We start from the raw sequence: 25,299 nt of genomic DNA, 5'->3' as shown, positions 1-25,299 counted from the left end.
AAACAGGTTGGAACAACTGGACATCCAAATGGAGAAACCTCACAGCTGAATCAGTCCCCATTAAAGAGCTCTCCCAGAAGTACTTCCCAAAGATTTCTTCTTTCAATGAACACCCCAACCTAGAATGGAGGCTGGGAAACATAGTTTCATGGTTGGGCACATTGCCATACTCAACACTTTAGGTGCTCTTTTGCAAATTAGAAGGGCAGAATGGATATTAGGTGGGAAATGAGCAGTATCTGCTGGTTAGCTTGATACACAGTCCTAGGAATCGCTTTTAAGTCAATTTTTCACTCTGTACTGGCATGGCTGATTTTTCCTCCGTTTTGAAACTAGTTCCTCCTTAGACTACTTCATATTCATCTTCTTAAATTATACTATGGCTTGTTGAGATCTTTCAAATCTTAATTTGGGCATCAATAGAGTTAGCTATCCCTTCTATCTTTAGGATACCTGAAAACTTGAAAATTCTGCCAGGATGCTGCTAAGACCACCTTTGAAGTTGACATCAGCACAGAGGAATGCATAACATTCAAGCTATATTTCTTCATCTTTTCACAAAGATGTCATAAAAATTTTTATCAAATGCTTACTTAATTCCAGGTGTTCTATTTTAACATATATACTGCTGAACACAGTGGAGCCATTAGAAGTGGTCTTGTAGAAGAACATTCATTGACATGAAAAAAATATTCACGACATATCATTTACATAAAAATAGGTTATGAAATAGAATGTGCAGCATGAACTTATATTAGTTCATTTAAAGTCTAGAAGGATTAAAATGCTACATTGTTATCTATCAGTGGTGGGATAACTGGAGAATCTTTTTTTTTTTTTTTTTTTTTGCTCTTCTGTCACCTGCATTTTCTAATATAACAAATATAACTGATCCAAAAAAGGAATAGATTCTTCTAGAAGCATTGTAGAGAATGGATTTTTAAAATGTAAGATTAAAGGTTAAGAGACCAGAAAGAAAGACACTGGAGTTGTCCAAATGAGAAATGGAGAGAGTTCTAAGGCAGCAACCGGAGGTGGAGAGTAAATGGACAGATTCAAGGAATATTTAGAAGGCAGAACTTGAGGGACTTAGGGATCATTTAATGTGGAAAGAGGAGGATTTAGAATGATTCCTAGCTAAGAGTGATTGCTAGCTAAGGAAATCACCAATTTGAGGTTATTAATTGGAATGAGGTAAATAAAAAAGAAAATTTGTTTTAGAGGAAAAAATGATGGGCCAGTTTCTATGGTTATGTAACAAACCACCCCGAAAATTAGTGGCTTAAGAATAAAAACAACATTTATTTTATTCATAAATTTGCAATTGGGGCGGTGTTCAGCAGGGGTCTCTCCTCTGATCTACTTCACATTAACTTGGGGTATTTTAGAGGTAGGGGTTGGGGGAACCTGGAATTATCTGAATGTGTGACCTCTCCCCATGTCTCTCCAGTATGGTGGGTTCAGGAATTCCAAGGTACTGAGATAGACATAAAAGTAGAGTAGTAGTGGGGAAGCAGGGGGGATGAGAAGAGAAGGAAAGAGGAAAGGATGAAGAGCAATGCCAGATGATGTGTTTCCATGCTGGCCATTGCTTCACCACAAGCCCAAGAGATATAGCGGGGTGGGTGGCTTGGTAGGTGTGGTCCAACCACTTAGGACATCTCCAGACAGACTGCATGAGTAATTTTTTTTCTTTCTTATGAAAGTGTAGTTAATTACAATGTGTCAATTTCTGGTATAGAGCACAATGTCCCAGTCATGCATTTACACACATATATTCATTTTCATATTCTTTTTCATTAAAGGTTATTACAAGATATTGAATATAGTTCCCTGTGCTAAACATAAAAATTTTTTAAATCTATTTTTATATACAGTGCCTAACATTTGCAAATCTCAGACTCCCAAATTGATCCCTTCCCACCCCCTTACCCCCAGTAACCATAAGATTATTTACTACATCTGTGAGCCTATTTCTGTTTTGTAGACGGGTTCATTAGTGTACTCTTTTTTCTTTTTTCTAGATTCCACATATGAGTGATATCATATGGTATTTTTCTTCCTCTTTCTGGCTTACTTCACTTAGAATGACCATCTCTAGGTCCATCCATGTTGCTGTAATTGGCATTATTTTATTCTTTTTTATGGCTGAGTAGTATTCCATTGTATGAATATACCACATCTTCTTTACCCAGTCATCTGTCGATAGACATTTAGGTTGCTTCCATGTCTTGGCTATTGTATATAGCGCTGCTATAAACATTGGGGTGCACATGTCTTTTCACATTAGAGTTCCCTCCAGATATATGCCCAGGAGTGGGAATGCTAGATCATATGTTGTCTATTTTTAGTTTTTTGAGGAATCTCCATACTGTTTTCCATAGTGGCTACACCAAACTACATTCCAGCCAACAGAATAGGAGGGTTCTCTTTTCTTCACACTCTCTCCAGCATTTATTGTTTGTGGACTTCTGATTGATGGCCATTCTGACTGGTGTGAGATGATACTTCACTGTAGTTTTGATTTGAGTTTCTCTGATAATTAGTGACAATATTGAGCATTTTTTCGTGTGCCTGTTGGCCATTTGTACGTCTTCATTAACTGTTTTCTTGAAGCAATCCATGGGATGCAGAAGGAAGGGACATTTACCTGACCAGATCCCTTCTGTATCAGTTTCTACTGCTGCATAGCAAATTTCCACAAACTTAACGACTAAAAAGACCATTAAAATACTTACTTACTAGCATACATTTTTGTAGGTCAGAAGGCAGGTATGGCTGGGCTATCTGCTGAGGGCGTCACAAGGATGAAATCAAGGTGTTAGCCTGGCTAAATTCTCGCTGGAGCTCTGGGGAAGATTCACTTCCAAGCTCACTCTTGGCGGAATTCAGAACCCTGTGATTTTACAAAGGAGGTCCCTGTTTCCTTGCTGGCTGTTAGCCTGAGGCCGCCCTCAGCTCCTAGAGGCTCCCCACATTTCTTGCCATGAGTATTCTCCATCTTTGAACCAACAATGGACAGTCAAATCTTTCTTGAGCTCCAAATCTCTAACTTCCTCTCCTAAAATTAGCCCGAGAACATGCTCTGCTTTAAAAGCACACATATGGTGAGGTCAGGCTCACCAGGATAATTTCCTTAAGGTCAACTGTACCATCTATCAGAATCTAACCCTGGGAGTAAAACCCCAAGTATAGTCCCAAGGATTATGTACAGCACATACACCAGGGGTACAGCCATTCATATATCTGACTTAAAAGCTGCTTGCTAGTATATCTAGACTAAGATTGTTTGGGACTGACAGTATGTCAATAGGTGAGACATAGAAATGCAGCTGTTTCACTTCTGTTCTGCTTCCATGATTTTCATCAAAAAAGAATGTTCTGGGAATCCTAGCATATATTCAGTATTTAACAAATCTTTGTTGAATGAGCTGTATATTGGACGGAAGAGACTAAATATTTGTAAGGGTAAATGAAAGGCTTAACATAATAGGTAAATAGATTTTAAGTGAGCACCTAGCTGTTTCTAAAGAGATTCTCTGCAGTTCTGAATGCATTACATTCCTGAATCCTGAAAGAATAATAGGTGAGATTACTGCAGAACCAACTCAACAAATGTTTGTTGAGTGAATTAGTGGGCAAATTCATTTTATTTAGTGATCTTCTGTCTATGGGACTAGAAAGACTATCCAAAACCACCACCCCGCCCTCGCCCACCAAAATGTTAACTTGGCAGCCTATATTCTTTCTTGGTGGTACTATACTGACACTCTTAAGAGATTCTCTCTCTTACATTACATTTTGTTAAATACGAAGCATATTTTAAAAGACATGATCACTAAAACTGTGAGTACAAATGAGTTCAAACACTAGAAGTATTTTTCAGAAATACGTTAACCTTGTACTATACTCAGCTTCTACATTCTGAACATATATATGTATATATGTGTGTATGCTATGCACTCTGTTCAATAAATACTAAATATATTTTTCTGTGATCCTATATAGGTTCACTTCTAAAATATACGGTTTTAATGAATCTCCCTCTAATTGAGTATTAAATACATCCATGATTAACTCAATTTGTTATAATCTGAGAACATCCTTAAATTATTTATAACTTATGAATATATTAAAAGATAAATATAATGTGATAAAGTGCACTGTGAGAACCTCAGTATCTTCACAGATGCATCTTCTTCTAATCAAAATAATTTTCAAGATATTTTAATATACGTAATTCTTTTCTCATCCTCTGCCACATTTGTAAAATAGTAGCTTATTAAGAGTAACAATCATAGCAGTAAAGTAGTAAGTAACAAAAGTATCATGAACTGAACACTACCTACACACAATTGGTACAAAAAAGAGATGTTAAAAATACTACCTGTCTCTATGGAATCTACATTCAATTTACATATAAACAGGACCCAGTTAGAGAACAAGCTATTACACACGTTTTAAAGTCTGTCAGAACTAGAAGGACCCTCAGATATTATGTGATCTTTCAGTTGAGAAATAAGGGCAGAAAACATATAGAAACTGGAAAATTACATATAGCTCCCAGGAACGAAAATATACAAAACTGATTTAGACAAAACCTGATGCAATATTTGTTTCATAGTCTTCTGGTTATAAATTCAAATAGGGTCAAATGGTCTAACAGCAAAGTGACAGTGTCTGAAAACAAGTGGCTGGACATTCTCCCAATCCCATTTTTTTCCTGTGCTTTTCTTAGAATCAAGGCTTTAATGCAAAAATAAAATTCTGGAATCTCTTCCTTGCCAGCATATTTTTTTTTAAGTGCATGTATTTTTTTTAAGTCTGAGGATATAATGCACCCAGTTTAAAACTGATTGACTGAAATCCTCGGTGACTTCTCGTACATTCATCCTCAGAATTTTATCTCTAGTCCTTGCAAAAAGCAAGCATCAAAAACAAACCAAGAAGCCCATTTTGTATGTGTATGTAAAACGTACACACCACTGTGCGAATGTGATCACATTAAAATATGTGCAAACTTGGCAGTTAGGAAATGTCACTGCAATCGTTAGTACGGGAAATCTCAATCTCTTTGATGACGATACCATCTTTCAGCCAAGCCCCAAGCAGAAAACCTCTGGTTCCTGTTAGACCCCTCCCTCCCTAGGTCAGCTGCTGGGTTCCGTCCGGAGGGATGGGGGCTCTCCCTCTGCATCACAGCTAAGCGTTCCCAGACCCAGGACAAACCCTGAGTTTCTGCAGGGCACTCAACGAGCAGCTAAGTGTCCCAGCTCTGCAAAGGGCAGCTGGAAATGGATTTAAAATGGCAACGCGGACCAATCAGCGCCGCCTCGCCGGGAGCAGACCTTTACACGCGCCTCCTCCACAGGCACAGCGGAACCTGGCGGTGCCTAACCCCTTGCTTGGGGCTGTAAAGTAGGCGTTTTTTATTCCACGGTGGTCTATATTTGGGGGAAAGAAAAAAATTCTTCCTTGGGTGAAAGTTTTTATTTTGGATTTGGTCCAAAATAATTTTGGGTGTGATGTGTGAAAATCTGAACCTAATTTTTTCAGAGTTTTTTGTTATTTAAGGATGAAAAGAGGTACATTTTAAAATGTACTCCACCTTTTAAAAACGGACTGTGGTCATTACGGTGTTCACATAACTCAAACAGCCCAGGCTATAAAATTAGGACTTGGCAGAAAGGGAATTCCTAGGGATAAGGTTAAATCGAGGTAAGTCGAAGGGAGAGTTGGACAGTTGGAGCAATTGTGGAGCTAGGAAGCTATGAGGTCCGGCGTGGGGCAGCCTCTCTACCCTAAGAGCATTGGAACCCGGGTGCATATCACCATCCAAAGGGAGACTTCAAATCGCCTCTAGTCCTTCCCAGGGGAAGAAAAAAAAAAAAGGCTCAGTAAAGAGGCTGGCGCGCTTCGTGTGCCTGTGTGTACTTTGTCAGCACGTGTGCATGTGTCTGCGAATGTGCATGTGTATCTGCGTGCATGTGTGCATGTAAATGCGAGCGTTTGTTTACATACGTGTTTATGCCTGCATGTGCCTGTGGGAGTGTGCACGTGTAACTGCGTGCCCGTGTGTACGTGTGTATCTGCGTGCGTGTGTATGTGTGTCTGTGTCTCTGTGTGTGCGTGTGTGCGCGCGCGCTGGGTCCTGCGATCTGCGAGGAGGGCATTCCGACGCAGAGCAGGGCTGCTGGGGTCCCGCTCCCACTCCTCTTCAGTTACTCCCCACTCCCAGGGAACTAGAACTCTGCCGCGCGCGCAGCCAGACGCTTCCTGCAGAGTGCTGGCTCCGCATTGTGGAGGTGCAGGTAAAGGCCAAGCCCCTAAACGTGGCTCCAGGGCAGCCACATTCCCGCGCCTTCCTAAGACAGCCGCCCTGGGGCGACCTCGGGCGGCGGGCGGGGCGAGGCCGACGGCGAGCCGGCCCGCGATCCCCGGCCTGTCCCTTTAACCCCGCCGCCGGGCGGGAGCACGTGAGCGGGGCTCCGGGTGGCACCCGGGCGCCGCCGCCGCCGAGGCAGTTGTATTTCGAACGCTGCCTCTGGCCTGCGGCCAGGCGCCTTGGCTCGGCGGTCCGCCTGGCCTCCCTCCTCCTCATACTTTTCCTCCTGCGCAGCCCCCTCCCCTTTATCCGCCCACGATTAGAGGTGGGCACTCCCCCCCCAACCCCGCCGCCCCCTCCCCAAGCACACCACACACTCATCCCGCTTGAATCCTGGGGCAGGAACTCAGAAAACTCCAGCTCGGGCCGCGCGCGCTTGGTGCAGGACGCAGGAGCAATCAGCCCGTCCCCCTCCGACTCTCCGGTGCCGCTGCCGCCTGCTCCCGCCACCCGAGGAGGCGCGGTGCCACCCACCGCTCCGTGCCCTGCCTGCGCTCAGTGCCCGACCCGATCCCGGCAGAATCTCCCCATCCTCCCTTTGCTTTCCGACTGCCCAAGGCGTTATTTGTTTTCTCTCTCTCTCTTTCTCTTTCTTGCTCTGCAAGCGCGGAGCGGGGGGAAGAGGAGGAGGAATTCTTTCCCCGCCTAACGTTTCAAGGGACACAATTCACTCCAAGCCTCTTCCCTTTCCAAGCCGCTTCCGAAGTGCTCCCGGTGACCGCAACTTTTGATCCCAAACCGAGAGGGGAGCCTCCCAATTCCAAACCGTCTTCTTCTCCCCCTTCGCTTTCCTCCTACTCTTCGCTACCTCCACCTCCACTGCCACCTCCACCTCCGGCACCCACCCACCGCTGCCGCCGCCACCAGCAGCGCCTCCTTCTCTCCTCCTCCTCCTCCCCTCTTCTCTCTTTTTGGCAGCCGCTGGACGTCCGGTGTTGATGGTGGCAGCGGCGGCAGCCTAAGCAGCAGCAGCCCTCGCCGCACGCCAGCTCTCGCCCACCCCGCCTCATTCTCCAGCCCTACCTCGCAATCTCCTGAAAGGTGCTGGGCAGATTCGGGGCGGCTGAGGCGAAGCGGCTGCAGCGGCGGTAGGAGCGGCGGCGGCGGCAGCGGTAGCGGCGGCGGCGGCGGCGGGAGGCAGGATGAGCGCACGCGGTGAAGGCGCCGGGCAGCCGTCCACTTCAGCCCAGGGACAACCTGCCGCCCCGGCGCCTCAGAAGAGAGGACGCGGCCGACCCAGGAAGCAGCAGCAAGTCAGTACGCGGGCGGGGTGGGGGCAGCAGCCCACCTCAGCTCCCTCCGCGAGGGCCCCGCGACGCGCGGCCACCCGAGCGCGGGAGCCCAGCCGCCGCGGCCGCCGCACGCCGCACGCCGCCCGCCGCCGCGGGGGCGGGCCGCGTAGTCCCCGGCGCGAGTGCGCGGCTGAGCCCCGGCGCCCGCGCCCCTCGGGGCCGGGAGGTGGGGAGCCCAAGCGAGTGGCCGGGTGCAGGCGGGAGGTGGGGTCGGGCGAAGCGCGTCCTCGGACTTTCGCTATTGTGCCCGGCCCGAGTGGCGCGCTGTCTCCTGGTGACGGGAAGCGGCCGGGTCCGACAGACCGGGGCTCACCGGGCGCTTTTCAAGTCGCTCTACAGTGACCCGGGGGGCAGGGGTGCTCTGGCGGGTCAGGGTTGGAGCAGCTGAAGTCCTGGGGGCCGGAGGCTCCTTCTCCCGCCAACCGGGACCGCTCGCTAGCTGGGGACTAGCGCGCCGCAGCCGCCCCCTTGGCGCCCTCCCCAAGTTCCCGGTAGCCAGAGACTCGCGCCCTCCCGACAAAGAACTCGTGGGCCCGCCCGGTTCTTTTCGGATTCTTTAAATGCGGCGCGGTGGAGCTCTGCGGGCCGCCGCCGCCGCCGCGGAGGTGTCCCGGGAAAGGGGCTGCAGAAGATCCTGGGTCCCCACGGGATGGGATTAACTCGTTTGGCCAAAGGCGCGGTGAAAAGTAGTGTCCGAGAGGGTGCACGGTAGCTAAGGTCACTTCCTCGCCAGGCGCCCAGTCCCCCTTTTGCCTCTGTATCCTGCGCCTCAGAGCTGCAGACATTAAGTGTGCTTCTCCAGGGCGAGTGGCTGGGGGTTGGAAGGGAACGATCGAGGGGCGCCCGGGACCCCGCGGAGTGGAGGGTTTTGTCTGCGGATGCAACCAATTAAGCGTGCAGCCGGCGCTTGCAGAGCTGCGCGCAGCGCCCAGGGCGGGGGGTGGGGGGAGTTGTTCGCGGCTATTTCCAAGCCTCCGCGGGCAGGGCTGGAGCGGGACTTGTCTATTGAGAACATTTAAACTCCGCTTCCGCGGGCTTTAAAACTTCTCCTTCGTTCTTTAGCCTTAAAGCGCTTCCTTCATGGCAAATAGGCCGATTAGAAAATAATCCTAGAGTCCCAAAGCTGCCCGAGAGCAAGGTGGGGAGACCGAACAATGTTTGCTTGACAGTGCGTTTTAGAAAAACTGTTGTACCTTTTTGAAATCATCAAAGGAAACACGCCAATCTAGAGGCCCCTGAGTTTTCCCGCTCTGCCCGAGCGACACTTTATACCGCGTTAGGATCCTGTTTTACACCTCCCAGGAAGTCACTGCCCTTCCCCCCGCCCTTGTTTCCCACCCGCCACCGAGCTCTGTAACTCTACTAATTGCCCCCCACCTCCAAAAAAATAATCCAGAAGAAATTGCAGTGGGGTTTGGAGGTGATTGGAGGTTTTACCTTTGAGTTAAGGCAGAGTTCACAAAGAAAGAAAAATGTGTCTCCGATGTGTTTGCTCCGGATGTGCCCACTGGCGCTAGTGGTCCCACAGAAGCTTGCAGGAAACCTTCTCCAGATTCTCTAAATAGGATGCGAATTTTCACTGAAGATTTTCATGCATTTTAAGCTAATTAGTCTCATTTAATCACCGAATCTGAATGAAATGTAAATTGATGATTCACTGGATAAATATTTAGGATCTGGAATATTAATCATTGCATTTTCTTAACCACTTGAGTATTTACTACTTGGCATAGAAGCCATTTAAAGTTTTGCTAAACCTATTGATAGTTTCAATTTCTCCTTCCCAGACACTTCCATTCCTCCTCACTCCCCCAACTCCTTTTAGTTTTCTTCAGTCCACCCCCGTAAGAGTTTTCTCAAAAGAAAGTTTTGGAGAAAATGTTTATTTTTACCAAAAGATATTTAAATCTAGACTGGAGACCATTCCTGCATCTCCAAAAGGAAGTGGAGAATTGAAGCAATTATCTAGATAATTCAAGCAAAACCTCCCACAACAGATTTACCATAATTATTTGGAAATTTTAGGGGGAATGGAGTTATTTTAAGTTGAATAACTTCGATAATTGCTCCAATATTTCACTCAATGTGTTGATTGAGTCATAATTGACCTACAGTGCATTGGAGACACAGAATGATCAAAAGCCACCTTTTCAATATGGAAGATTGTTAAAATATTTATGCTGTTAGCTTCATGTTTCTGCTGTTTGAAATGCTAGTACAAAGGATAGTAGTATTTGTGTAAAATGCTGATTATTTCTATCAGCTGCCAAATGCATAACTTTGCAAATTTTACACTTTTAAAATGTATGACTTTCTTTCTGGAACATGCAGCCTTGTCAGCCTTTGTTACCTTTTTAGGGTTGAAATGGAGTCTAGTTTTCATATGCACAATAGAATTTCCTCTTTGAATTCTTGGATTAACAGTATAGTTATTTCCTCTTTCTGTAAACTCTGTACCATCATCATCCATTTATGCTTAAACTGAATGTGTTCCAACAGTTCTGTTCAGCAGCACAGGCAGAAAATATAACTATAGAGTCAGGGTCAATTTCTTTCAGACATTATTGCCACAACAGCATTTTTTTCCCCCGAAACTAGGAGCCAACCGGTGAGCCCTCTCCTAAGAGACCCAGGGGAAGACCCAAAGGCAGCAAAAACAAGAGTCCCTCCAAAGCAGCTCAGAAGGTGAGATTTCTTAAGTCCTCCCAACTTTCTCAACGCCCAGAGGAACCTCCCTGTAATTTTCCCATTCTACATCTGCACCTAAGGATTTGTCCCAAGTGGGTAACCCAAGACTCATTTCCTACCTTTAATATTAGTAAGATTTCCAAGCAGATGCTTGGCATAAAAAGTTCATGAAGATGCTTACGGTGTTGTTTTTTAAGCAGACAAGCACCAAATAATACGGAAACTTAAAACGGAGAGGGGAGGGGAGGCGGGGGAGTGGAGAATGGACGAGCAAGATTTGCACCAGTTGTGAAATAGTTAAAAACAGTTCAAAGCTATAGATTGTCTGGTGGTGAAGTTTTTGCAATTTCCTTCTAAAATAACAAAGATTAATTTACTTTGTGCTTATTTACATGATTACTGGAAAACCAGATTCTGCTATGAAAGTTAAGTATTTTGCCAAATAGATGATAATTAGAAGTAGATCCAATTGTGGAATCCTGGGGAAAAAATTCATGAATTTTACAGCTTTAAATGTGCTGATAAACTGTACTGTTTGTTTACAATAAACCTGCAATATAATATATTATATAAACCTGCAGTGTAAGATATTATAATCTCTCAAAAGCCTTTCCATCTCAGGTGACATAGAAACCCTCTGAATGGGACAATGAGAAGTTTTTTAAACAAATATTCAACTCACTTTTGTGTATTTTGGGGCAGGATAGAACCCAATTAAGTGTAACTTCCAGTGTTTTTCTTTATAAATTTTAAATTGCAGTTAAAACACTTTATGTTAGGTTGCATTTTAGCTAGCAAAGAGGAAGTATCTCATTGTGAAGGTGAAGACAAAATTTGCTTCTTTTTTTAGTTTTACAACTAAATCAGGAAAAAAAAAGTTGCTGTATTTCATTTGTAGGCTTATATATTAGTTAAAAACAAAGGTTCAAAATTCAGAAGTAAATTTTGATGTATCTTTTAAGTAGATTTGAGTACAACATGTAAAGTAGTTGTTAAAAAGGACTATATGCTCATCTTTGGGGGATTCATGTTTTGTGTGGTTTTCTCTGACTGTGGGCACTAACCATATTATATTTGATAGTTTTCAGTGTTGTAAACTGCCATAGCAACCAGTGATACATATAAAGTTATTTAAGAAGCAACTATAAGTTCTTGTCTGTTTTATTTTAATTGTTTTGAAAGAGCAGATTTCTAATATATTTAAATATAACTGCTTCTCAGAGGGGGGATTTAATTGTACTCACATTTAATCAGTAAACTTTTAAGTAGCTCTAACTTATCATTTAAAAGTGACAGTATATAATCTGATATTACTAATATGAATACTTTCTATTTGTTACATTTTACCTGCTTTATTAAGTTAACTAATTTAACAAAGGAGTTTTTTTTCAATGTGCCATAAATTAATTTTATCTTAATTTTACTCTGATGAGATGGCAAACAAACATCTTGGTAGGTAGATGCCATTTAAACTGGGGCCCAATGACTCTGAAAAAAATGCAGCATTATAACATTTCCCAGGAAGAAATCTTAAATCTCATCATCAATTACTTAAAATTTAACATAAAAGAAGGAAAAGGAATTATCTCTCAGATTTTACTGCATTATCTTTTTTTTGAATGAGTAATGAGATCCTTCCACCATCTTCTCTTCGTTTTGATGTGTTGGCCACTGACTAACAGAATCTTTATTGATAAAAGGAAAAAGCTGAGACTTGTACCTAATTCGCCATCTAAAGCAAAAATAACAAAAAGTTGATCTCTTCCCAACTAAGGTTTGACTTATTCTTAGTTATTTTGGTGGTAGGCGTTTACAAATGACCCTAGGGCTACTCATCTTTCTGAGAATTCTTCATGTGTATGCATACAGGATTACAACTTCCACAACGAGAAGCAGGTTTTCTTTCTCACAAAGAAATTTTCCTCTGAAATCTTTCATCCTTTCAGACAAAATTATTTCACACAATTCTGTTATGAAAGTCCCCTTTCTAATAGAAATGGGTAAATATTTTTGCTCATAACATGACTGTTACATTTCTTCAGTTTTATAAATTACGCTTCATTTGGAGAAGATAATACTTTGCAAAATAATGAATGACATTGATGAATTGTTCATGGCATGTGTAAACTTAAGGTATTTTTACTTTCAAATCAGTATTTATTGAGTTTGCTACTACCCTATGTAAACATGATTATCAAACATATATTTGTTTGTCCAATGTATATTTTGCTCTAATGAAACATATTTTTATTAGGATTTTGAAAAGTAATCCTTTTTAGAAAAATTTACATTGTTTATAACACATAAGATGAACATACCCAGCTAGACTGACCAGGGTAGTTATAAGAAGTCTTCTGTGATTAATAAATTGGGAATTCTCCTGCAAACCAAGATTCATCAAAATGGAAAATGTATAACAGAAACTGGTAAGTATGTAAGAGAACAGAACACTAAAATGAGAGGAGACGCGGGGACACTGGAATGCTGATGATGTTGTGTGTTTAAAATTTCTTGCTGCTTGGAGTTTCTTTACTTACAAAGTTTGTATTGGGACTCAGTAACTGGCCTTGGGGCATTTGAAAACAAAACTGCTTGTTGGAAAATTAGCAGTGTGAAACTTGACAATGCATGTGGAATGTTTCAAGACCAAGTGGAAGGCTACTAAATTAGCAATCACTTTAATTTCAGGCCATATTCAGTATAAAGTTGATTTGTATAATATATAAAACAAACATTTATAAAAGCAGAAATTGTTGTGCTTGTAACTTTTGGAAGAGAAAATAATTATTCTTCAATTTGCTTCTGTTCCATTATGACAAATTCCCATGATGACTCTGATGTAGCAATTCTAGTCATTCCTAAGAACACCAATCTGAGTGCTCAAAATTTATCCCTGAACCAGTTTCATATTGTTATCTTAATAAAAGGAATCAGAAGTTAATATTTTCCTGAATAAATAATGTACTCGTGTATGTGTGTGTCAGTGTATGGGTGTCTTGACCCTTTTATTTATGTTTTAGTTTGAGATATACCTGTGACCAGTTGCCACTTAATTTCCTTTTTATTTTGCTTTGTTTTCCTCACCTGTTTGTGCTGGATGGAAATAGTTTGTATTTTCACATGTCTCCTGGGGAGAAGAAAGACATAATCTCCTTTAGGTTTAGTTGAGGGTTTTTGTTGTGGCTTTTTAATCATGAGGGAACACTGGAGGGGTTTCTTTCACTAATTCTCTGGTGTTTAAGGTCACAAGTCAAATTCATCTGTAAGTCTCAAGCCAGTTCTCTTTCAGGTACTTTTAGGAAAAAAAAAATTTTTTTCTGAGATTGAATTAAATTTTAATAGAAGGAATTGCATGTAAAAAAAGATTTCAGGTGTGAGATAACCCTACTTCATAGTATCATAGATTTGCTTGAACTACCTTTTGACTTTAATGAAGAGAACTAGAGAGCAAAGTACAAAATAAATATATCATCTAGGTAAAGTAGGTATACTTCAAATAATGTGTTCAGGCAAACATTTAACTCCTATCTTCCATTTGCCTGTACAAAAAAGGTTTGATATGAATTGCATACTACAAAGGCAGATTTGTGCTCCTCTAATCATGTTCCTAGAAAGGTGGTTGATTTTTCGCAAATCATTACTGGCACCAAACACAGATATTTTAGGATGAGAGAATGTGGGTTTTCATCATCATTGCAGATAAATGTTAGAGCATAGATGCTGAGTGAGGACGGGATTTTTTATAGGAAGCAGTGGGTCCAGTTGAGGAGAGTAACCAAAGGCATCATCATAGGTAAATCAGGAAAAGGTGGTGTTAGATGTTGACACATAACTCCAGCCTATGGCTTCTATGTCACTCGTATCCTCTGGGTTTTAATGGACAATAATTTCCACTGGGACTCAGGGTTCTATCTGAGTGTACAGATGAATCCAGTCAGGTGGAATGAAGGAAAGCCCAGTTGTCTCCATCGTCTCGGTCTCTTAGGCTGTCTCACCTAAACGGTGCATTTTTTTCACTTCACTTTGCTGTAGAGGACTGAGCCTTTGTGCATCAATAAATTCTATCTCACAGTGCCTTTGAGTCATCATAGATTACAATCCAAATTTGGGAGATTCAAATATATTTGGATTATTTTATGAAGCCGCTTTACTTCAAGGGACCCAGAGATCTCATTCTCTGGTAGTTATTCTTCTGGACTTTTTCATCAAAAGCCTCTCATGACTTCAACTGACCTACAAATCTGGCTCATTTCATCTCAAAGTCTTAACAGATCATTTTGCTAAAAGAACATACCAGGTTGGTATTCTGTTGCATTTCAGTTCTTTTTTATTGTGGATAGATGGGTGCTGAAGAGCATTTTATGTCAGTTAAATCATTGAGAACTATCTTATCTTGTTAGTTGACTCCCTGCTGTTTCCAGAGGTCATTTTGGAACCGTATAGCTTGGCACAGAGATGAACAATGAATTTGACTATCCTAAATTCTGAAATTTTTAGCTCTGGATTTTTGTTCTGCCAACCAGGGGAAAAAGTTGGAGAACTGATTATGTTTTAGACTGCTGCTTTATTCTCTATTGCTTTAATCCACTGAATAATGCTGAATGGCATCTTCTAATTGATTTAGCAAGGAGTAGTCACAGCCATTTTCCCCTCCAGGAGAATGTAGGAAGCAGTTTACTCAGAAGGTAACCCCTATGAACTCTCATATCATTGGTATAGATTTTTCTGATTACAAAAGAGGTAGAGAGAAGGTTGAAAGAGGAGGCTCTTAAACTTTCAAAATAGCATTTCCTGTCATTTTGGCCTTGTCTTGAATTTGGTGTTTGTATAGGTGAAGGCGTGTGTAAATAATAACATGGGAGTTGACAACAAGGACTTCCTTGGGTAGAATGACCATTAAATACAAAGGATGATAGAATTTACTTCTATTTCCCTTTGGAAAAATGTAAGGTGATGGCAAACTTGTAACATCTTTTAAAGACTAAAAATGGCTGCACTTACAATTTGGAAACTCACAAACTCGGTTAGGAAAAAGGTAAGGGTGAGAATTCCTTAATAATTGAGTGTGATTGATAAGTCCAGTTGATTTTAACGCCAGTGCACAGTGATTTTCATTGTTTATATTTTTGGAAGAACAACTGAAAGATATAAAATGTGACTTTCTATACTTCTTCAGATGGCTCCATCAGCTCTTAGGTCTGCGGGTCTTTGTCTTAAAAATACGTGTATAAAGATACAGGAAAACAAAGCAAGGTAATCCTAAACCCAGACGTTTTCCTGGCGCTCTTGCGTGTGTGTGCAGATGCACTGATTGGTTTGGAGTAAGGGAGTTCTGGCTTTGATGCATTATCACAGTATATAGAAAATATGATGTGAGCATTTAGAATAGCAAAAAATTAATAGCTATCTAAAATAAATCTGACCCAGAAGTCAGAATTGGATAATGGTTCTTGGTTCCCAATCTCAGCTCTTATCTATGCCTTTATAGGAAACTTAGAAAGATTTCACTTTTATCTAGTCACTTAATTTCCCCCCAGACAGTTTTTTAAAAATTCTGCCATGGATACTTTATTTTATATGGGACTATATCCCAGGAGAATAGACTCTTTAATGCCTTAAAATCAGATGGGGGTCTCAGTTCTACCACTTAGGAATGTGGGCAGATGGCTTACGTGCCCACTTAAACAGAAGAAGTGGTAGCTGCCCTGCTTAAGTAAGATAATGCTCAGAAAATCACTCGTTACTTTGATTGGAAGCTTTCAGAATTGGGAGGTACTCTTTTTAAGGCTAACATTTAAAAATATGGAGGGAGTTAAGTAATTACAGTTGATTGCCTACTAAATGCTGTCGCTTTTGTCAGGCACCTTACCTGTACATTAGCTCCTTTAATCCCCTGATGTCGGCATGAAGGTCTTCATTTCACAAATGAGAAAACTATGATTCAGAGATGTCAACTGCCTAATGTTCAACTCTAGTAAATGGGAGAACCTGGGTTTGAGTTCAAATCTAACTCTAAAGCTTTTGATGTTTCCACTACTATGTGCTGTCAAATACCTTGCAAAATATTTGCCACAAGGTAGATTATGTTATCTCCGGTAACCAGAAATGCAGTTGAAAGTTTGGTTTTTAGAAATCTTTGGAGAGCAGTTCCCTACAAACTTACAAAGAGACTGGAAATGTGTGCCTGCTGCAACCCATACCTACAGACTCCTGGCCCCCAAATAAACCAGAAGGCTATGCCTTTGGAGATCATAGCACATCCAGAAGTTTTTTTTATTTGTTAAATGAAGGGGGCTGGATGAAGTGGTTTCCAAAGCCCTACCAAGCTACAGAATTCTGATGGCGAGAGGGAAATAAGACATGCATGTGATATAAACACCAGTGTTTCTTTCTTTCCTTCCTTCATGCAGTAAATACATAGTGAACACATCTTATGCACCAGACTGTAGTGCTAAGCACTGTTTCCAAGTTCAAGGGTTATATTTGCTAGATGAACTTTCATTCTTAATTTTTTTAAATGCAGAATACATTTAAGAGCCTGGAGCACCAGAACTTCCTAGAGAAAGAAATAATTACATTTCTCACTTAACATTCTTCCCAACCCTCCTGAGCTTGCTTCGAAAGCATCTTCTAAAATTAAACATACAGTTCTGAATCTAAGCTTTTTTACAAAGGCAAAAATAATGAATGAAGACCAGCCAGGAAGAAATAACACTTTTAACATATGATGGTTGCAAACATTAGTAGAATAGTGCTGGTCATAGTCTGAAATTTCAGTTCCTACAAATGGCAGAATTCTCACCCTCTTTCTGAACCCACCCCCCCACTCCCGACCTTGAGATAAGCAGTAAGTACTTAGAATAAGTTATTGTCTCAGTCATACATGGGTTTGTAGTATGGAACCAAATTCCACTCTGGCGAAGGAAAACCCAAATAGACACTTACAGAATATTGCATATGTTGACATATTAAAAACAAAACAAGCTCCCAAAATGTTTTGCTTGTTTTCTATTGGAAAATAATATCCTGAAGAGCATTTAAACACGGGGGGGGGGGGGGGGGGGTTAAACACAGTGTAAAATTCCTGGATCCATGCTGGTTTACAAACTAAAATCCTAACTGGTTTTGCAGCCTTTGTGAAGTTTGATCAGAATGATTAAATAATGTGGGTTTTAAGGAACAATGAAAACCTCCCAGATGGACGCCACACAGCACAGCTAGTGTGTTTCTTCTAGAGGTCCTCTCAGAAGAGGGTTTCAGTTTACAAGTATACTGGCCCCCAGACCAAGGAGCAGGTTTGCTTTTAACAAGTCCAAGTGATAATGGTGATATTTTGCCCTTTCGTTAATGGTGTGAATTTTATTTTTGAATAGACTTTTTGTAAGTGGGATGCTCATTGTCAAGTCCTTTCGTTTGCAAGGCTTTCTCTCTCTTTGAGAGATTTGCTTTCTCTAACTTTGAAATGCAGCTCTAGAAAACAGCCCTCTCTTCAACAGACTTTAAATACACCCAGATCACATCATGGCCCCTGGAACATAACCACTGTACAAAAAGCCTGGTGTGTAGTGCTGTTAGCCTCTCAGATCAGTAGCCTCCTGCCCTCAACCTCACCTACCATCCCCATCCCCATTAAAAAGGATTTCTATCTTCCGTGTTTGTGTAATTTACTACTGAGTGAACTGCTCCAGCTTACAGTTGCTCCCAAAGATTAAATCGGACACTGCTTCTGTATTAGGGAATTTGGTGCTCATGTAATTCACGATGTACTAGCCAGAGTTTTCTTAAAAGTCTCATTCGCAAGGCGACAGTTGGGTGTCATAGAATATTTGCATTGACTGAACCTTCTATAAGTTTGGACTGACTCGAAGGAAAACTTTCCCTTGAAGAGTTCCATCTCGTTAGGAGGGAAAGAACATTCACTGAGTTTATGGCAGGCACTTCGCTCCTTACCAGAGGAGCCACTATCTCCATTTCACACCTGAAACCAAGTTAAGGTTTTCAGGGACCTGCCCCAAGTCATAAAGCTAAAATGGCAGAACAGAGGCTTGGATTGAAACTTTCCAAAGTGGAGGCTGTGTTTCTCTTTAGGTACCTCCTTCTTTCCCTAAGATAGCACCCAGAAAGAGGGTGTGTGTGATTCACTGGGCATTCCTGGCTTTCACATAATTTAATCCATGCCTTTACAACTGAAGGTACGACAAGGCCACTGACCCCTGACAATAAATGATTCCTTTGTGGAGCTATTCAAAGTAGTAAACGATGGTTCGGAGTGCCCAAATCTGATGCTTAGAAGACGCTGAACCAGTGACCATTCTAGTTAACTAAATACCTCCTTAATAGTCGTTAAATGCATGTATATTAAGAGAGGGTAGCATTGTTAGGAGGGTGAGAGGCCAGTCTTTAGAGTCCAACAGAACTGGGTTCAAAGCCCAGGTCTGCCGTTTACCAGCTCTGTGTGTGACCTGAGTTATTCACCTCACCTATCCAAGACTAAGTTGCTCATTTGCCAAATAAGAGAAATAATAATACTTACCTTATAAGACTGTTGTAAAGATTGAAATAACACATGTGCATGACTTAGCCCAGTGCCTAGATTTTAAATGCTCAATAAATGTGAGCTAATGTAATCATACAAAATTTGGGTTAATTCCTGGAACTTGTTAGACAGTAATGCCAGCTCAAGAAGATATTTGTTGAGAAATCTTGAAGTTTATTTTGTCTGTCTGTCTGTCTATCTATCTATCTATCATCATCTATCTCCATCTATTTTTACCAGGCAGATTGAAGAGAGAAGGGAGAGTGATCTGGTAGTGTAGACAGTTATAACAGGTAATTTTAGTATCATTGTACCAAGTACTTACTGGCTGCTAACCCAGGTAACAAAAATAAAATGCAAAACAACTCATTCTGGTTCAGGTTACCTATATTTTTGTGTTCATATAGCCTTGAGATGATTCCCATACACAGAAGAGTGTGTACTAAGTTTTCTTTATCCTGAAAATCATCAACATGTATTTTTTATAGGTAGTGTATGTGGGGTGGGGAGTGTATTTGGGGACAGGAATAGGGGTGATAAACCTAGGGAAATTATTATGTTAAATTTTGACTCAAAAGAGAGAAAAACAACTATGACACCAGAAAAATCTCCTGTGAAGTAAAGCAAAGAAACAAACTCTCAAGGTAGTGAGAAGTACATTCATGTCAGGTGTGTGTTGAGTCTGGAATTGTTAATAATATACAATTTTACTAATTATTCCTTTTAGACTCCCTAGTTTCCATCTCAAGGGCAAACATTGATATTTCTGCCTGCTTCTTTTCCCGTCTCTGCTTTGGGCAAACTGATTGACAGGTGATTGTTTGGGGCAAGGAATAGGAAATTAACTACGTAGAAGTGTGCAAATGTTTGCTTTTTTGAGTTAGAAGCTTATGTATTTTTATTCACATTTAGATTTGCTTTTGGCTAGCAATGTAGGTGGAAATGCTTTGTAAATTGTACAGTAATGTATCAATGCTAATTTTTGTAACTTTAGTTGCGACATGGAAAGAAAAACCATCATTTAAGAATTTTCTAAAAGGCTACTTTTTGTAATAATGGATAGGTGGGAATAATTTTTTTTATTACAGATAGAAATAAGTGCAAAATGGCTTTTTAAAAGCATTTTCATGCATTTCAGAGATCACTCCAGGGGAGTCTTTTAGGGGGAGGGTTGCATAGATACCTCTTTATGGAGAAGATGAATCTTCAAGGAGAAAGAAATTATTACAGCAGTCTCAATACCTCATCTGCAAACCGGAACATTCTTACTTGAAATCTGTCCCTTGGTGCCGCACTTAAATAATGTCAGGTAGGAAATGATATGACTTCCGTTTTCATTTTGCAGAAAGCAGAAGCCACTGGAGAAAAACGGCCAAGAGGCAGACCTAGGAAATGGGTGAGTAATAAGATAAAAGTTTCTGTTCTTTTTTTTTTTTTTTTTTTTTGTAATGAAGCATTTCTGTTTTAAAGGAAAGTTACTTTTATTTTATCGATACGGTGGATTTCTAACTCCTGGTTTGATGAATCTGTGAAAGGGTTAAGGTGAGCGACATATCACTGCTCCTTACGCTCAGGCTCCAGGAGTTTGCTCAAAACACTTCTCCTTCCTGGGAGTGACTCCCTTTTCTGTCTCTTATCAACATGAAAAGAGTCTCCACTCTTCCTTCAAATGGGGTAACAATGAGATGATTTGTTCCGTGGGCTGAGTAACTGAGGTTAAAGGGTATTATGAAACCTTGGAAGGTGATTACAAATGGTGATAAAATTCAGATGAAATGTGGATGAGGTAACTTTTTAACTCTTACTTTTCGTTTCTTTTTGTTGTTGTTTCCTGGATGGGGCTCTGCTTTGGACACGTCTCCTTTTTTGAGGTGTTTTGTGTTTTCCTTTTTCACATTGGCTTTGTTAGGAAACCAGGTTTTACTTTCCAGTTTTTCCTTCTCGGTAGTCACTCTTACATATGACGTTATCGACAGCAGCTTCCATGCGAGCGCACTGGACCCCATGGGCACACAGGTCCTGTATCTTTTTGAGACCAGGAATTCACTGATCACTGAAGAACTCTGCCAGTTTTTACTTTTGAACCTTGTTCTTCATGCTGCTCTATTACCATATTCTTCTGGTCTGTCTTTCCCACTGACAGAGGAAAAAAGTCTTAAAAATGAATAAAACCATTTCTCGAGAAAGATGAAGGCGTCCTCTCCACCTGGGATCATCTGTGGTCGATCTTGGCTTTCCTTTTCTCCCTTCCGTGGTTCGTTCTTCCTGCTTCACCTTTTTCTCCAGTTCCTTTGCTTCTCTGCTGGATTACCCTTTCCTGTTAGTTGGCCATTCCTCTCCCCGCTCAAATTCTGCATCCTTTTCTATTTAAACTTTGGGATTGCCTTTCATTCGACTTATTCATCTTGTATTTTTTTTCCCTCTGCTGAACATGTGTTGGGATTAGGTTTTTTAGCACAAGGAAATGGGGATGATCTTTAGATTAAAAACATCTCACTGTTACAGTGTAGCCTTAAAGTAAGAGCATTTCATTCAACCTCTGGTCAACAAATGAGTTTTCCCCAAGCCAGCCCACCAGGCGGTGATCATCTAGACTCTGCTTGATTACCTTTAATGTTAGGAAACTCACCACCTCTTAAGGCTGCCTCTTCTTTTCCCGGAAAGCTCTGAACGTTAGAAAATTCTTCCATCTGAATCTGTGTAGCTTCCACTCACTGTCCCTAAGCCTCCCTCCTGGGGATATCCAGAGTAATTGTTATTTTACTTGTGATAGCTCTTCAGATATTTGAAAACAGTTAACATATACCCTTTGTTCTCTTTCGTGGTTTGTCCATGTCTGATCTTTCAACTTTCTCCCATAAAGGAACAGTTTTTCCTTTTCTCCTCTGAGGCATGCTTCTTTTTCAGTCCTTTGAAACAATGCCACCTAGAACTAAATATCATATTCCAGGTGTAGGCTCCATAACCAGTCGGTTTATTACCTCTCTTGTTGGACATATGGTTCTAGTTACCTGTTACTGCTTCATCAACCACCCCAAAACTTAATAATGTAAAAAAAAAAAAAGCTCATAGATTCTTTGGGTCAGGAATATAAATGGGGCCCAACAGAAAGGCTTGTTTCTGCTTCAGGGTGTCTGGGGCCTCCGCTGGGAGAACTCACGCAGCTGGGGGTAACTCTTGTGTTTGGGTAGAATCTGGAGGTGTCTTAGTGTTTTTGAAGAATTGGCTTGAAGTCTGGCTGCATCTGGGGGTGCCCCCTGGAGCACCCCTACACATAGCCTTTCCAGCTTGGTGGTCTCAGGGTGGGTAGCCTTCTAACATGCACTCAGGGCTCCCAGAGAAAGTGTTCTGGCAAATGAGGAGAAAGCTGCAAGCAAGGCTGTTTTTGAGTTAGTCTCAGAGGTCAGAGGTGCTGCTTCCATTGCACCCTAGTGAGTGCTCTGCTGACTAAGTCGGCATTGGCATACATCTCAAGTATACGTCTGCCATCTTCTAAGCAAAAGAACTTTGAAAGGACATCTTATCACACTGAACTCATCAGTAAGAAAACCTGAATAAACTTTCTTATAGGCAGCATAATAAAAAACAGATAAGTTCTTTGAAGTCATGAGACTAATGTTGCTAAAATGAAATGAAGTAAATTGTAAGTAAAATACAACAAAAGTTAACCAGCATGACAGCTTCCACCAAGTGTGGCTTTCCCATCCTCCCCGGCCCCCAGCTTTATTGAGATATAATTGACATATAACATTGTGTAAGTTTAAGGAATACAGTGTGTTGATCTGATACTTATCTACTGCAAAATGATTTCCACGGGAGCATTAGTTAACACCTCTATTATCTCACATAATTACCATTTCCTTTTTTGTGGTAAGAACATCTAAGATACACTGTCTTAGCAACTTTCAAGTATGTAATACAGTATTGTTAACTCTAATCACCATGCTAGATCCCCAAAACTTATTACTGGAAGGTTGCACCATTTGACCAACATTTTCTCATTTCCCCCACCCGCCTACCCCTTTAGCCCCTGGCAACCACCGTCTATGTCTGTTTCTGTAAGTTTAGCATTTTTTGATTCCACATCTAAGTGGTATCATGACAGTATTTGTCTTTCTCTGTCTGACTTATTTCATTTAGCATAATACCCTCCAAGTCCAGCCATGCAGATGGCAGGACTTTTTCCTTCCCCCTGGCTGAGTAATATTCCTTTGTCTATGTGGACCACATCTCCTTTATGCACTCTGAAGTTCCAGATCTTGCCGGTTAACTGGTCTTCCCACCTTTCACCTTTTCTGCCCTTGGCTGTTCTATCCTGTTTGCAAGTTAAACCATAGGGTATAGTCACATCAGTGCTCTTCTTAGCAACTCCCTTTGGTCCCACAGCCGGCTGCTGAATTGGTTACACCCTTTCCTAGCTCTTGGAGGTCCCCACAGTTTGCACCCACCGCTCTTTATGTCTTTATTTCCCACCACTCATCCTCACATGGCTGATGTTTCAGCCCAGCTGGAATAAAATATGTAATAATTAAAGGATCTCTCTATATATTTTTTTCTCAATGGATCCTTTTTTCTCAATGGATCTGGATTCCAGGCATCTGATATTCATGCTGGATGAGAAGCCTGAGTGAGGCACCCACCACACAAACCCTTGCCTTTCTGGGAATAACTGGGCCATCCTCATTGACCCTTGTGGTTTTTAATTTTTACTGGCTGTGAGAATGGAAAATATTGTGTAGTGAATTGTTACAAGACCCCGATTTGTTCCCCAAAGAAGAGTTGTTCTACTTAGGAAAGGAAATAAAAGGAAATTGTGTATTTTTTTCTAGACAGCGTGTTTCCTCTTCACTTGTGTATATGCTGTTGGGTAGAGGGTGCAGCCAGTCCCAGCAAGGCATTCAGTTCAATGGCATTCTTTACTGGAAAGCTTGTACTAAAGAAATAAATTATTGCATTTTCCATAGGAAATGAGCCTTGTACTTTATAGTGAGTTCAGTTCTTTCCAACAATGTCACTCACTGATTTCCTTGTATTAGAGATGTATTTTTGAACTGACAGGATTTACTAGGTACAGGGCCTAAAAGCCAGATTGCTCCCCTTTTATTCTTCTGGGTTGTTTTGTTTTAAAGTTCTTTGGCTTTTAAAAAGAAGTCTTGTACATTTTATGTTGTCATATAAGAGGCCTGAAAGAAGATACCTACAGTATAACCCTCTCATCTGCTGTAACTGGAATTGGTGGTTGGTAGGTTACTCCAAAGCTGATTGAGCAAAAGCACGTAGATGTGGGAGAGAAGTTTGCGCCAGTCTTGCTTCTGCAGGGGACAGAGTGCTGACTAATGCAGTGAGGACATTAACTAGATTTTGGTTAAGAGCACTTCTACTGTTTACTTTATTCCCCGTTGTCTTTGCACCCTACACCCCTACCAAGCCTGAACTAGACTTCAGATCTATTATTTTGATGAGCCACTTCGGACTTTCACATCTTTTGTTGTGGAGGAGGTGAGAGGTAAAGAAGGAGGGAGAAGTGGGACCTGACTTTTCTGCTGGTCTTGGAGTTGGGGGCCCAGGATCTGGATTTGCGGGGGCTTGGGTTCAAATTCTGGTCTATCCCTTTACTAACTGGACTCTTGAGCAAGTTATATGACCTTTTTAAAATGTTTTATTTTTTAAATTCTTTTTGTTGCAGTACAGTTGATGTACAATATTACATAACTTACAAGTGTATGACATAGTGATTCACAGTTTTTAAAGGTTATATATATTCTGTTTATAGTTATTATAAAATATTGACTGTATTCCCTATGCTGTACAATACATCCTTGTAGTTTATCTATTTTATATGTAGTAGTTAGTACCTCTTAGTCCCCTACCCCTCTCGTTCCCCTCCCCCCTTCCCTCTCCCCACTGGTAACCACTGTCTTCTCTCTGTCTGTGAGTCTGCTTCTTTTTTGTTATATTCACTTGTTTTATTTTTTAGATTCCACATGTAAGTGATATAGCACAATATTTGTCTTTCTGTATTTCACTTAGCATAATATCCTCCAAAATTTCATTCTTTTATGGCTGAGTAATATTCCATTGTGTATATGTAAACTGCATCTTCTTTCTCTATTTTTCTGTTGATGTACACTTAGAGATATGCTTCCATATCTTGGCTATTGTAAAAAAAAATGCTGCTATGAGCATTGGGTGTGTGTATCTTTCTAAATTAGTGTTTTTGTGTTTTCTTGAATAAATACTCAGGAGTGGAATTGCTGGGTCATGTGATAGCTCTGTTTTCAGTTTTAAAGTTCCAGTTTCCTCATCTTTAAAAAGGTGGGCAGAGTGGTACATTTCTCATAGAGTTATATGAGTCATAAATAAGGTAATGATGCACAGGGCTTAATAAAAGGCCTGGC

General features: G+C 41.3%; 1 protein-coding gene across 2 annotated transcripts in view; it reads left to right on the top strand.

The window, feature by feature from the left end:
* Positions 1-7,133: 7,133 nt before the first annotated feature.
* HMGA2 (high mobility group AT-hook 2) overlaps positions 7,134-25,299 on the top strand; it is a 130,443-nt gene continuing 112,277 nt past the window's right edge. The window contains exons 1-3 of one of the 2 annotated variants that reach the window (XM_031462792.2): positions 7,134-7,638; positions 10,276-10,362; positions 20,247-20,297. In XM_031462792.2, the coding sequence (XP_031318652.1) occupies positions 7,528-7,638; positions 10,276-10,362; positions 20,247-20,297 (249 nt within the window). In that variant the 5' untranslated portion in view covers positions 7,134-7,527. Of the gene's footprint in view, positions 7,639-10,275; positions 10,585-20,246; positions 20,298-25,299 lie in introns of those variants that run through there. The other variant, XM_064491733.1, reaches the window with a different exon arrangement.

This window comes from Camelus dromedarius, chromosome 11, assembly GCF_036321535.1.
Source record: "Camelus dromedarius isolate mCamDro1 chromosome 11, mCamDro1.pat, whole genome shotgun sequence".
NCBI classification, from domain to species: domain Eukaryota; kingdom Metazoa; phylum Chordata; class Mammalia; order Artiodactyla; family Camelidae; genus Camelus; species Camelus dromedarius.
Note: the sequence above shows the minus strand (reverse complement) of the source record. Positions and strands in the feature narration are given on the sequence as shown.